The sequence below is a fragment of the Columba livia genome, chromosome 3 (assembly GCF_036013475.1).
Source record: "Columba livia isolate bColLiv1 breed racing homer chromosome 3, bColLiv1.pat.W.v2, whole genome shotgun sequence".
Classification (NCBI taxonomy): Eukaryota; Metazoa; Chordata; class Aves; order Columbiformes; family Columbidae; genus Columba; species Columba livia.
The window spans coordinates 56,377,913-56,393,021 of NC_088604.1; the positions used below are offsets into that span (position 1 = coordinate 56,377,913).

Genomic DNA, 15,109 nt, shown 5'->3' on the forward strand with positions numbered 1-15,109 from the left:
CACTTGGTTTTGATAGCTAAGTATTGTCCAGTGTAAAAGCATATTAAGAAGATTCCTGATCTGCAACAGCTAAAAATACACAGCTCATTTGATCTTTCATTAACCAGTCACTGGTATTTAAGATATAAGGCAAAAGAAGCCAGTTTGGGTGATGAAAAGACCAGATTACAGAATCTTAAGTTACACAAAGGCTTTAGGTAAAGAACAAAGAAGTAAACTTACCCTTTCTACACTACCTACAAAACAAAGATGGCATTTTCCCAACCCCACAAAAACACCCTATACGTTTCCAGAGCAGTAGAGGCAAAATAAAAACAGATACAAGGAAGAGCACAGTAACAGCATTGTGCTGACTGGAGGAAAAACAAAAAAAAAAAAAGGGGAGAGGCACATTCTCCCAGAGGGTCCTTGTGTCATTGAGAATTTCTTATATTCTCGTAAGATCTAGGGCAAAGCCACTATTCAGAGCAGTGGGCATTTGATGCACATCCAAATAAAACTTAGATTTTTATTTTAACTAAGGAATGGTAAGGCACAGGTTTTCATTTTGTTTAGGCAAAATGATAAAAGGAGTAACTGAAGGAGAAAAAGAAAAAAAAAAAAAAAACAAAAACAACACAACAAACCAAAACCAAACAAACCAACCAACCACAAACAAACAACAATCAGTAAACCCATCACCTAATTAATACCTGTAAAGGCATTCATTAGCTTTGGATTGTTCAAAATAAGTATTCCAATGCCATTGTCTCCTTTGGAAAGGTTGATGGATCCCCCAGGAAACTGCTGAAGTTTCTTCTTTACCAGTTCTTCCTCATAACCATGAGCACCAACATACAATGATGCCCTTCTCTGTTGTAGTATCCTTTCCTTCATAGTCTGAAGTAAGTTCTTCCACACAGAAGCTGCCATTTCTGTAAAGAAACAGGAAAAAAAAAAAAGATCAGTAAATTTCCTTCAAGATCCACCTCAGTCCTCTGACAGAGGGAAGCAGGACAGCAGAAACTACTATAAAGGTGATGCAATCACGGAAGACTACAGAAATCACAGTAGATAGTATTTGCAAAATTCTTAGTTTGAATCTACTTCCACAAAGTTAATAAAAGGAGTTTTATGAAGTTATTTTAGTAGTTAAGACAGATACGGGCATATTTTAAAATATTTTCTTCTAAAAGTTACCCTAAAGTATTTGGATGCAGAATATCAAAGAGGCAAAAGAACTGTAGTAAGATGCTTACATATTGCATTAGACCAACTTACTCTGTACTAATCTTTGAGCGCACCCTCCCACCCCCAAAAAACTAAACACACAAACAAAACCAACCAAACAAAACAAACTAACTAACCAACCAACCAAAAAAAACCACACAAAAAAGGCCCACACCTGTGTTGGAGGAGAAGTGCTATTAAAACCCCCGCTTTTCAGAATCTCCTGTTTTTCTGTAAACAACTACTACACCACAAGACCTTTCTAAAAGAAATACTTGACGAACACAAAAATTAGGAACCAAAGACCATTCCTATATTACTGTCCATTCCCTGTCACCTAATTCCATTAACACATTTATCACACTCCATCTTAACATTAGTTAGACTTCCTAGCTGCTGGTAGCTATATATGCTTTTTCCAGTCATTCCAGTTCCACTTTAAATTAATATCACTTTGGCACTGAGCACCGGAACCTATGCAGTGCCCCAAAGGAGGAAAAGTGTATGACAGTATTATATAGAGAGCATTGCACTTGCCTTTTATACAGCTACGCAATGTTGTTAGTTTGTTTCTATGTACCTGAAATTTTTAACATATTATATACACATAAACAAACAAAGACGCATTAGAAAAGCACACATCACTAGTTTATAATGAAAGAAGTGAACAATCCTGTCAGGTGTACACTTATCTTGTCTCCAGCTGCACCGTCACTCACTGGATTGGAAAATGCTTCTGTTGGGGCAGATAAAATCCTCATTGAAATGGAGGAGCTTGCACACCAATGACATTATGGGATATGGAGGAGTACGCATCGTGTCAATATATTAATACCTGTCCCGCCACATCACATTCACAAATACAGCACTGTCTCACAAGCTCAACACAGAGAAAGTAGTGAGGCCTACAGGAATCTATGCATTGTAAGGTCATATACACTGGAATAGGTAAAGGGATCATTCTCAACATCTGGTAAGACACTTTAGAGGGTCTTCCAAGTTCCTTACTAAATTCAAGGTTCTAATCTGTCATGATCAACTTTTCTACACTCAAGCGTAAACTAATAAAACTCGTTAAAATTTAATCAAGCTAAAAATCTAACTGAATACAAGATTCATTACTTCATTAAATAATACCACCCAGCTGCTGCTGCTGCTGCATCCCAACACTCTCCCTCTATGCATATTCTAATATGGTCTGCAACATTTCAGCCAGCACCTTTTAGAGCTTTTAAACTGGCTTCTCTTAGTAAAATTTTCTTTAAGAGTGAAAGCAGTTTTCCAAAGCTAATTTCTTAGCTGAATGATTCTTTTTATATCCAGGCTCTCAGAAGAGAAGCAACCTTCCATTTTCTCTAAGAATGCAGTAGTGATTCCCTAACACACATTCATGCAATAAACTTTCCATCCGTCTACTAGTTTTTGCTCAATAGAGAATAAACATTAAAAACACGGATAGTGCAGGTTCTCGTTGCAAAGTACAGCTTGAACAATTAGCTCACAATTTTTAATGGAAACAAAGCCTCCCCAGCCCTCGTAAGAAGGAAGACTGGATTTAATTCTCTAGGAAGCCACAATGATTGGCTTGAAAGCAAAGAAGAAAAATAAATTTTAAAAGTCTGTTCTGCTAACCTAGCTCCCTGTCAAGTTGTACTTGTTTGATCATGTTTATACTACCTAGATTTCTCCTGTCAAAAAATGTACAGAGCAAAACAGACTTAAGATATGGAAATTTTATTCCACCAAAAAAAGCCTGTAATTTTCAACTGCGTGGTTATATGCATTAACAGCTCTTTAATATTATCACTATGGTAATAAAGAACATCAGCAAGTGCGGGATTAGAAAACAAATTGGACATCATTGCCTGCTGATCATGACTCATGATTAATGACTCATGCAAGGTATTATCATTGAATTATTTTCTTTAAAACCGTCTCTTCTAGTACCGGTCAGTACCTAGTACTTTTTTTTAATAAAAACGACTATTTTAACAGCTCAGTTGGAGAAAGCTAGCCACTCAGGAAAAGCATGATATTTAAGCCCCAGCTCTCTCTAACTAAAGGGATTTCTGCTGATCTCTGACAAACAACATTCAAAATTTCAATCAGTATGGAGCACTCGCAATCTATGGCATGACAGAAAATGATTTTTTTGTACTGCAAGTGAAAGCAGTGCAAGACAGAGATGTTGCAGCAACCTGCACCATGTTGTAGGACAAGCCAAAAGACATTTATTACACTAAAATGTTCATATTTTTCTATTTAACATAATTACATCTATTTAGAGACAGAGAAATTAAGTCTCTGTCTAATGTAAAAAAAAATCAGACATGCTCTACCCATTAACATCTGCAGCACACATAGTTTATGCATTTTTTATAGTGAAAAAAAATTCTGACAGTACAGGAATAACAAATACTGTGGGTAATTAGCATCTTCCAAATGTTTTTAGAAGTGCTACAGCTTTACATATCACTGGTAACAACTAAAAGATAAGCCCATAGTATGGACATCAGTAGCTGTTCATTCCACAGTTATCGTACCTCTCACACAGAACAACAATTTAAAACCCACTTGGCACTTAAGTGATTTTTTTAACGCCCTTGCCTGTAGACTAGCCAACTGTGGGTTAATATGAACACGTATTCAATGTCACCACTTCAGTATCAAAGGAATGATACATTACGAAAGAAGAATATATGTATCTATATGCAGACAGACACAACGTACATATTTTTGTGTATGTCTCAGAGGCCTTCTGAAAGCCTCTGGTAACTGCCTAGTTAAAATTCAGCTCTCGTAATGTTAATTAAAAAAATAATAATAGGGATGACACCAGCACCAATACTCCCTAACTGAGCAGATTCTTTTGTAAACCAATAAACCCCAACTCTTGAACAAGCACATCAGCCATTGCCATTCACCAACACTCTGTTGCAACCCCAGCTTTTCTCTTAAAACATGCTGTATCGAACAGTGACCTCCAGCAATGTTGTCAGCTGCAATTAGTAGTGAGCACAAAGACAGCTAACCAGAGCAATGGGTAAGAGATGCAGGTAGCAACTTCTTGGACGGGTAGAACAACTGAGGCAAATCAGGGAGATGGACACTAGGAGCCCAAACAAGCATCTGAGTGGCATGCACTAACAATAAATGCCACACAACAGAGCAGGTACACAGAAATAATCAGCACATTAAAATACACGAGCAGGGAAAATTCCAGCTCAAAGATAGTGCCTGAATTATTGACGCAAGTCAGAGAAAAATAAAACAGGGATAAGAGATACAGGGATGTGTTTTCAAGGCATCAGGGAAATAAGGATGCCCTTGGACGTAGGGCAGGATGTGACAGGTGTGATGGGCTGATACAGACCTGCCAGTCACCTGCAGAAAAACACCAGCTGCATTTACATTTCTGGTTTCCGATTAAGACATCCTGAGATAAAGTGTAGCAGAAATAAAGGGATCCAACATACAAAATCCACTAAAGAAATCACAGGGAGAAGAAAATACTCAAACGACAAAAAAAAAAAATAAAATAAAATAGAAAGGCACTTTTGTCACACCACCAAACGCATCAAAGGCATCTGACAGGTCAAGAAGCTCAGAAGAACTTGACTTGATGAAGACCTTCAGCAGCTGCAGTTTCAGTGACAAGCACAAAACTGCAAACACGGGGCATGTGAACTGAAGACAATGATGAGATGATTCACAGTTCAGCCCTGCGTGTGTGTCCTTACCAGTCACCGCAGAAGGCGTTCATCTGTACTAGAGAGCAGTGTGCGTGACTGTTGGATGCTTCACTGGGCTCCCACAGTGACTGACTAACGAATGGAAAGTAAGTGGTGACCCAGTACTGAGGACTAGCACAACTGACCCTATAATGTGAAGGCAGGTGAAAACGCAGAGAGTGGAAGAGAAATATAACCAAAGCATGCAAATAGTCCATCTGCAGAGGAAAAAAAAAAAGTAGGTTGAAAATGAATTAAAATCATTAACACCAACTGACTGGAATCTACGATAGTGGGCTGGTAGGTGACTGTGGGAGAAAGAAAAAAAAACCTCCAGCGTTGGACAGAGAGAAGGCATTCAGAAACAGCAAGATCAAGGAGGGCCAGCCTGCACACAAATCAAGACATGTCTCACAGTGCAGAGAAGTCACTGGACCCTGCCTTCAGACACAAGAAAAGCATAGGAGGGAGGTCTCACCTCCAGGATTCCTCCCCAGCACTGGCTCAACAGGCCACTGTTGCCAGCTGCTTGTTACCACCCCTCACTTGAAGGCTACTGAGGCCTCCACCTACCTCACCCACTTACACATCTCACTCCCTTCCTTCAGTGATGTGTGGGTTAGGTTAACTTAAACACCTGACCTGACAGGTTCTTCCCACTCTAATAATAACCAGCTGATGCAAGCTGAGGGCAGTCACCTCTCCAGCTGACTTTCCCTCAGCTGGAAGAATGCAGCGAGCAGGTCTTAAACATGCTAAGGGACCCGCAGCAGAAAACCTGCTGACAAAACGTAACTTACAAACGCAGAAACTAAACAAACCTCGGGAAATTCTGCCTCCCTGACAAGGGAAAAGCACCTCCTCTATGGCATTTCTACACAAAGCAGAATTTCTACCAAGTTCAACAGAAGCCACCTCAAGCTCACACCTTTCTCCAGAGGCCATGGCTCTCAAATTTGCTGAACCCTGTTCAAAGTTTTAGTACATGGTCTCTGGCAGCCACATTGTAGATAAATTAGGTGGGATCACTAGCCCCTCCAGTTCAGTGTGACTCTTCTACACACAGGCTTTAGATGTAGCTGGCATTATAAAGGACAGGGTTTTTTTAGCTTCTAATTTTCTCTTGAGAAAAGAACAAAAAGTTTGGGCCTCCTAGTTTCTAGATGTCAGCATTAGAAACAATGTTTACCTGTCCAGAAGCTGTGAACAAGAAGTGAGAAGATGTCCACATTAACTAAATAAAATGGCTTAAATTAATGCACATACTAAATAAATTTTGAAAAAAATAAAAGGCACTTAAACATTGTAAGTAAAAAAGTCTCTTTGCTTTCAGTTTTTAGCTGGCCTACCCTTTAAACCTCTTTTCTGCTTCTACCTCTCTTTTTTCCTTGTTTTTTTCCATTGTTTCTAAGCAGCTCAATTCCAGGGATAGAAAGCTATGTGTTTCCCAAATTATTTGCTCTTTGTTTAGTTTTGTATTTTCTAATGGTCCCTGCAGGCTAAGGTTTAGACGTGAACTGTCTCTCTGTTCCTAACCAAGTATATATTCTTTTAAACACATTTTAATTAAAGACCTAGTAAAAAAAAAATCACAAAGAAACAGCCCCAAGTCCAGTGAAAAATAACGGCATTCAAAGATGCAAAACAGATTACAAAATAAATCGTTTTAGGTAGTGTCCTGTGTATTTATGGGGACATTTGGTTTTGGACACACAGTGAGTACAAGATCTTGAGTTTCACAGCAGAGAGTGAGAGTAAGAATCTGTCATCTTCTGCAAAAAGCACGTAGGCCCTTTATCTTTTAATGCTTTAATCTAAAGTGGTTTTCTTTGCTTCTGTCAGTGAAGGACACTGTAACAGTGACAGAAAACACTTTTTAATTTCACATAAAGCTCACTGCCCACTAGTTGTATTTTGGACACCTTTAAAATGAACAGATGTGCTCCTTCACAGGAAGAGAAATGACCACAACCAACTGATTGGTTGCTTTTTGATCACCAAATCCTAAACCACAAAAAGTGTAAGGATGAATTCATTCTAGCTGCAACCGCAAATACCAATGCTTTCCCAGTTTTGCAGTGCTCTGAATTCCACCTAGTACACTGTTCTTTACCACTGGTCTCCCTACCATCACCACCAGTAAATGCTCTTGCTCACAGCAACAGCAAAACCGCATCCTGAGCTCAAGACTGGCCACCCAACGTGATTCTTGGGGGCTCCCCTATAACGGCACAGGGAACAAGCAGCAGCACCCCAGGACAGCCTGTGCCTCCTTCACTCTACACACTAAATTTGGGGACTCAAAGGCATCCTGCATGGCAGCACCCTGGAAATAAAGAGAAGACTAGAGAGTGAGAGGGGGGAAACTCCTTTCCCAGCAGAGGTTTCTTGCTGGGAAAGATGCCCAGCCCCAACAAGTGCCTGCAGCACTTGGTCTGACTGAGACAAGCATTCCTAGCACGGGCCATTTTTTATTTATTTATCTACTTTAAATCAAGAGCCAAGGGAGGGTTCCGTGCCGAGCGGGACCAAAGCGGGAAATAACCGGCTGTTCCCAAAATAAGACCCGAGGCCTCCAGGCCGAGCAAGAGCCAAGGCAGAAGCACGAACCTCCGCTCCAGCAGCGGCGAGGCCGCCTCACCTTTGCTCCGGGCACCCAGCGAGACCGGGCCGCACCGCGCCTCCCGCCCGCCCCCGCCAGGCCCGGGCCCGCTCCTCGGCCCGAAGCCCCGGCCCGCCCCTGCCCTTCCCCTTCGCCACCGCAAGCCCCAGGGCCCCGCAGCAGCCCTGGCCCCCCCCACACGCCCTGCTCTCCCCCCGCCGCGGTTCCGGCCAGCCGCCAGGAACAGCCCCCGAGCGCCGCAGGCCCCGGGCTGGCGGTGGGAAGCGGAGGACCGCGGGCGGGCACTGACCTGGCCCCACCGCTCCCCTTCCCGTCGCCGGTCGGGCAGTGGCGGGCGGTGCCGCGGGGAAAGCGGCCCCGCCGGGAACCGCCGCCGCGCCGGGCCGGGCCGAAGGCGCCCGGCTGCAGGTCGGTGAAGGGCCGGGCCCAGGCCTGTGCCGCGGGGAGCAGCGGATGCCGGGAAAGCCGCGGGGCAAAGCGAAGTAAGGCTATCGAGCCCCTGCGAGTCCGAGGCTGATTTGGGGCCGGCAGCTTGAACAACAGTGGTGAAGCGGTGTCCTTTCCACCATGCCACACCCTCTTACAGGTGACCCCGGGCACCGAAAACTCAGTCTGTTTAAGCGGTGTTAGTGCAGAAGATGCTGGTTAGCTCCAAGGTTGCTACATCCCACATAAGCAGGTCATTATTATTTTTGTTTCCTGCTCCAATAGCCTGCATTGCTAGAAAGCCCCTCACCTGCACCCATACTCTGGCAGCTGGGCCGAAGTGTCAAGCCAGCTGCAGGCTACCCCGGCATCAGAAGGCAGTAATCCTCAAACTGTGATTTTGTGTACATTTACAGCTGGCATAAACTGGCACTGTTACAGCCCTGCTCTCTCTGCCCTTCCCCTGGCAGCTGGTTTCCCCCATTGCAAAAACGGGCTGCCATGCCAGGAGCCAGATCAAGGGAAATAAATTCTTGTTTCAAGGCAGACTACTTTGTGTATTCAAAGCAATATGCAAATACAAGCCAGTCCTTATTACTAGTTTCTTGTTAATACACATACATAAGATGACTCAGTTTTAAGTATCTGTAGCATGGCTGAAAGATTTATCTGGAAATACATCTTCTCCACCTTTATTAAAGCTGTTTTTCTACCCAACTGTCAATACAGATGTCCTGAAGTTGGTCTAGTTGATTAAATATTATGACTGAACATGCAGAGGATTTCAATTAATCATACATTTGGAAAAACAAAATCTTTGCACTGTGAACAGATATTTTTGATTTTATGTGGTTAAAAGAATCCTCTGAGAATACAAAATAATCTAGTTCCAGGTGACAACATCTTTATACAACAGAAGGGTTCATTCCCTTATTACAACACTCCCAGTATAAACAGAAATATTGCAAACCAGCAGGCTTGTCTTGGGTTCACAGAGGAGAGATTTTACTAGTAGGATTCTGTCCTGGAAAACCTGTTTTTGGAAAACCTCAGCACCAAGTTGGAAATCTGTGTAACTGAAGCAGCTCTCACCAGGTCGTGCTCCAAGGCCTTGTCCCCTTCTGAGCAGAGCAATGCTCAGACACATCCCAGCTACCTCCAAAATACAGGAGAGTGATGCTCGTTTTCTGGGTAACATATTGCCACCTAGCAGCACTTAGTGAAAGTAGCACAAACCTGACGCTCAGTTCTATAAACAACAGTTTGCCTCACTTCTGTTTTTATTGTGCTGTATTATACACCTCTCCAGGGAGGCAGGCATAGCCCAAAACCTGACAGTGTTCGAGAAGAGACTGGACAACGCCATCAGACACATGGTGTGAACTGTGGGGTTGTCATATGCAGGGACAGGAGTTGAACTCAATGATCCTTGTGGGTTCCTTCCAACTCAGGACATTATATGATTCTATGATTCTACTATATGATGAATAGCATAGGATATACTAAGAGTGCAGAATGAGGACTGTAGGAAATCGAACAGGTGATGGGATCTTCTTTGAAAAGAGACACTACAGACCCCTTACGGGTTGTAACTTCCAGCAGGATGGTGATGCTGGTCCCTACATGTTCGACTGTACAATAAGAAGGAAAAAAAGAAAAGAAAAAAAAAGTTTCTCATTCATACAAACAATCTCACTGATTTCAATCACACTTTCTCCTTGCATTGCTAAAGCAGTACCACCCTAGGAGAGCCAGGTCACCATCTGAATTATTTAGCATGTTCCCATTCCTCATCACTGACCCAGAAGCTGGCGATGGTGTACTGGCTAAAAGAGCAATGCCTCACTCTGGGATCCAAGACTGCCAGACTGAAATATTGAATTCCAATAGATGCAGAGCTCCCTAGTGCTATTTTTACAAACTCCTTTCAGAGCCATGGAACAAACTGATGACAGATCCAGGCTTAGATCTCAGGAATTATTGGATAATAAATTACATATGACCCCACATAGTGGGTCCATTGACTGTAATTTTTAGGAGGCAAATATAATTAGCTCTGTGTGGAAGTGTAATGAGCTAAAGGATGGCCTAATGCATATTCCAAATATTAGATCCACAAAAATAATGTGGATACCTGCATTCTTATTCTAGATTTCTGAAATCTAAATTTTAGATTTCTGGATCCAAAATCATGGCACACAGTTTTTCCTCACTGCCTAGCCATGGAGGTTTCCAAATCCCATTGGTGCCTGGCAGCTGTGATTCATGGGAAGAGGCAATTTATATCAGACTATCTAACAAGGCTGCTACCCCAGCTGTCTCTCCTGGCCCCACTGCAGATGTCTGAAATAGCCATGAGCTGCCACAGCTTTCTAAACACAGCCCTGCACGCCAAGTTAAGTGCTGTTTGATTTCATTAGGCAGGGGCTGGCTGGGGACAGGACAGTCACCATGCAACCTTATCAGGCACCTGTATGTCAGCCTGTCCACAGCATGAGTTAAAGCCACCAGCATGAGAGACTGAGGTTATTTCCCACGCAAGATTGGGTCACTGGTTACATCCGCAAAGGGCTCAGATCTTCCCAGGTAGGTCCATACCTGTCCTACCATGACGTGTTGATTATACATTCTCTGCCCACAATGTTTAAGGGGCCCATCCTGTGTGCTCTGTGAGAACCAGCAGAGCTGACCCCAGTGTCCAACTAGACATGGCTGGAAGAAGAGGCCAAGAAACACCCACCTCTGGTGGTGGGAAGGCATGGTAAGTGGCACCCAGCTGGGCTGAACACCCTCTTCAACCCAGGCAAACCACCCCATTTTTCTGGGGAATGTGCCATGATCAGCAGGCTGGGCTGTGTTGTGTTGTGGGGCAGCTGGGGAAAGAAGCCCAGGCCTTCGTGATGAAAGCTGTTTCACTTGTAGCATAATGAAATATTCATCAGGCCAGAGAGCAGGAGTGAGGTTCAGTATGGCCACAGCTTGGTGTTTGCTCACTCTCTTAGTGACTCAGCAAATATTGATGCATTTAAACATTAATAGCTACTTAAGTTATTGCATGCAATATGGAACAATTTGAACTGGTAAGGTAAAGCATGTTCTTGTTCAGCAAAGTCCTCTGTCTTGTTACAGCTCACCAGTGGAAGAGTGGGCTCAGTCCAGCTGCTGCCAAAAGGGTCAACAGGCCCCTAACACATGGTCCCACCTTTCACTTTACCACAGTGCGATTTAATTAGACATCAGTTTTCTATCAGGAAATGAATACAAAAATATGTTAGTGTGTGGTTTACCTTCCTACACAAGATAAGATCTTATTTCACAAGATTGATCAATTTACAGTACAGCTTAAAAGAACAGCCCAGCTCTACTTAGGGTTGGTGGTCCCACACTCCTTCTTTCTCCTTCCTGAGAACAAGTACCAAGGGTGACTGCACAGAAAGCCAGTTGAGCTCAGTGAACTAGCAGAAAACTGCTTTAAGCACATTTCATTCCAGGGCTAAGAAACTGAATGAGCCTGGCTTGCTACCAGGTGAGACACAGGGACACAAAACAAGGGAAAGAAGGTGGAGGAAAGCATAATAAGAAGGCCACCTTTTTTTTTCTTGCCTTTTTTTTTTTGAAGTGCTGTTTTAGCAACACTGAGCTATCAAATGGGCTCAGTTGTATTCCTGACTTTCCCCTTGGCAAAATTTGAGGAGAGGGTGTGGGTTAGAAATACGTGGCCTAGGGCAAAGCCAAGAGATGTGTGAGCAGGTGCCCCCCTTTTGAGGGGGCAGCCAGTCGCTGGGTCAGGCTAATTATACTGGGAAACTCCACTGTAAATCCCTTTGAAGATCCATCTTTCCTCCCTCTTCTTCAGTTCTCTCTTGCCACGTTCTGTAAAAGTTTGTTCTGTAAAAGTTTCAGGAAAAAAAAGGCATAGTGCCTTTTTCTCCAAGAGCATTTGAATCACACAGAAGTAGGCCAGGTGATAATTGCACAGCACATTGTAGTGCTGCTTAAATGTCAGCTGTTAATTAAAAGATGCTCCTGAAAATGGGCCATTAATTAGGGCAAATGCAACCATTTTGTATAGGTTCTGACTAGCCAGTGAGTAAAAGCGTTATTCCAACATTGGTATTGGAATTGTTTATTTTTATTTGTCTGAGGTGTGTTTACTATTTAAAGAAAAACAACTGGACAAAATATAACTCCCTGAGCTTATTGTACTTTCTTTTGAAGAGAGTTTAAAACAGATATTCTGGCACAGGAATATTCACATGCACACAGATTGCAGTAGGGAACATTTCAGTATTAGGTCCAGATGTCTCTAGCAGTTGTATAACCTTGGTAGGAATGCTTAAATGCTTTAGATGTTGAAAATACAGATCTGACCTGAGAAAACTGCCTGTTGTCGCGCTCCACTTGTGTCTTTCTGTTCTTAAGAAAATGGCACTATCTGCATGAATAATGTTACACAGACACCAAAATGTTTGCTACATCAATGCCAGAAAAGTAAGGCCTGTTCTCCCTTTGAAACTTTTCTAAACCACCATGAATTATTAGGGAGAATCATGATATTGATAAAGGATCTAAGTGTTCCAGACTAAAGATATATATGTCCAGGCCTTGCAGCTTAACCGTCTTGCTTTTTGTTTCTTTGGACTGGGTTCAGCAAAGCAATTAAGCCCCTAAATAGTCCCACTGATTTCAGTGACACATAAGCACTTTGCTGAACCAGGTCTGCTCAGCCTGCCAAACCACATTCCCTCTTGCCTCATAGTGCATTAAAGATTTTGGGAGAGCAGTTCGAGTTGCTATTAGTTGCTGTAACATGAAATCATGGTAGATGTTGGCACTTTTGTGCCTAGATACCTGTGCAGAACATCCATCTATGAGAAACTGCAGAGATCTGCTTGAAGATTTCAGACTTTCACAGTTGCAGCGGTTCCGCAAAGCGAGGTTACGTATGCTGCCACCAACACCAATAACTGCATTTATGGCCAGATCTTTATCTATGGAGCAGCCAAATCTCCACAGCTAAAGCAAAGACAACCCCTCGATTCCGGTCGGAGCTCTTGGAATCTGGCAATGGAGGAGAAGCTGCCATTCCTGCCATGCTGGAGAGGCACCCGTTGTGAGGGATACAGTGTTTCTGGGTGAAACGGAAAATGCTCTGATGTGATGTGAAGATTGTTGATAAATAGGCAGAACTCAAATATTTTTAGGTACCTTTTTTAAGGTAGCATTAATCCCTGCTTTCACCTGCCTTTTCATCGATTTCTTCTTTTCTGGTCATCGTTGGTTTTTGCTCATACTATTTTTTCTGGTTGACATGTTACAGAGAGAGTAAATTGTGAGAACTAAATGGCAGCAGGAGCTGCAGAGCATTTATCTATAAAAGCAGAGCTGCTGTTATTTGTCCGAAGTGGACATTATGTAAGTGTATGCCTTCCACAGCTGAATTATTTCAAAAGGTGGATAATGAGGTTCTCGGCTGGGTCGAGGCAGAGCAGCCTGCTCAAACCTATGACCTTGATTTCACCAGGGCTACTTGGACTTGACATGGGAAAGCTGATCAGCTTAGAGCTTATATTGTGAAACACCACATTAAATAGAAACACAAAGCATGTAAAAATACTATAATAGCAAAAGAGATAATTAATAAAAATAAACATCTGACTATCATCAGAAATTTCATTATATTAAATGCTGAAACAGTTAATTTAAGAATAAATTAATTTATACCTACATGTTAGTATTCTTTAATATTGTAAAACACTGGGTTTGTTTTTTGTTTGTTTGTTTTTCACAGAAAAATATCTTGAATATTTACTGTTTCTTAAAGCCTTTAAAGATTAAGTAGGCCCGGCACTTTTCCTCCATTTAAAGCACAATCCTGTTTAGGTCTAATGTTCTAACACATCACTCTTTTTACAGTGTCAAAATTTAGCACTTTTGTGGTTTAATTCAAAGCTAAAACCACATGCAGAAAGATTTGGAAGCAAACTAGACCTCTCAAGGTTACTGTTATGTTACTGATGCTTCCTGTGCTGACCCATTTCCCCTGTCAACAGATGACAACTGGATAAACAACATACAAAATCTCAATTAACTGTTTGGTTTTTACTAAATAATTTAAGCCTAATGTAACACTTGAATATGAATATCTGTGAATTAGCTTATAATTCTTCCCATGTTTTCACTAGCAGCGCAGTCAAACCTTATTTTTCTTAAATTAATCTAGATAGGTACGTGTTGCCAGCTGGCCTGAAGTAGCAGGAGTGCAAAATCCCTGGACTATCAAAAGCAACCAGGGGACGGCAGGCTGGAGTCAGCCTCAGCACAAATTTGTGTGATCTGTGTCCCTGAGAAAGGGCTGCTCCTGCTTGCATTGGTTGTACATTATCTGGTTGTACATTCAGACAGCTTTATTTCAAGATGCTTCTGCAGAGTACATCTGAAAATATGACCCACCTCCCCTGACAAGAAATATCATAAAGAAATGAAAAGAACACACTGTTGATTTTATCATCTCTCTTTATCACCTTTCAGGTACATGTGAATACAATAGGTTTTAAAATATTAACAAAAAACCTGACTTCACAGAATGTCTTTCTGTCTTTCCAGTGCTTAAACAATATGTACTTCCTAGTAATATACCAAGAAAACAATTTTACAAGTTTGTAACTGTTGAATCAAGTGAATAAATCACAGTAAGTTATTTAATGCAGACATATTTATTTTTCTGTTCCTATAAAGTTGGTGATGAGGTATCATGTAATCATTTCCAAAGGATTTATATTGGTTTTCCCTCCACACAATGCTGCGTACAGACCTTGCTGCTATTCCAAAGGAAGGCAGGGAAGCTACGTGAGCTGGCAGCAGGGGTTGTTCTGTCCATGAGGTTGAGCTGACATCTCTGCCGAGACCAAGCAAACATTCCCCACCAATGAAGACAAGGGACAGTGGCAAGGGGAACCTCCTGCCTTTCCATTTACCTTCCCTTCCGCTTCTGTTGAATGATAGATGGATGGCTAGACAGACATCCTTTAGAGAGTGTTTTGTAACACTACCTATTGGTATTTTATTCATTAAATGTGATCAAACATTTATGGCCGTATATATCTTAGCAGCTTGAGAC

At 42.1% G+C, this 15,109-nt stretch overlaps 1 protein-coding gene across 2 annotated transcripts in view; it reads right to left on the reverse strand.

Moving 5' to 3' along the window:
• ECHDC1 (ethylmalonyl-CoA decarboxylase 1) overlaps positions 1-8,324 on the reverse strand; it is a 43,949-nt gene extending 35,625 nt beyond the window's left edge. The window contains exons 1-2 of one of the 2 annotated variants that reach the window (XM_021294433.2): positions 8,300-8,324; positions 693-914 (exon numbers count right to left, since the gene is read on the reverse strand). In XM_021294433.2, the coding sequence (XP_021150108.1) occupies positions 693-914; positions 8,300-8,309 (232 nt within the window). In that variant the 5' untranslated portion in view covers positions 8,310-8,324. Of the gene's footprint in view, positions 1-692; positions 915-7,852; positions 8,117-8,299 lie in introns of those variants that run through there. The other variant, XM_065056871.1, reaches the window with a different exon arrangement.
• Positions 8,325-15,109: the final 6,785 nt, after the last annotated feature.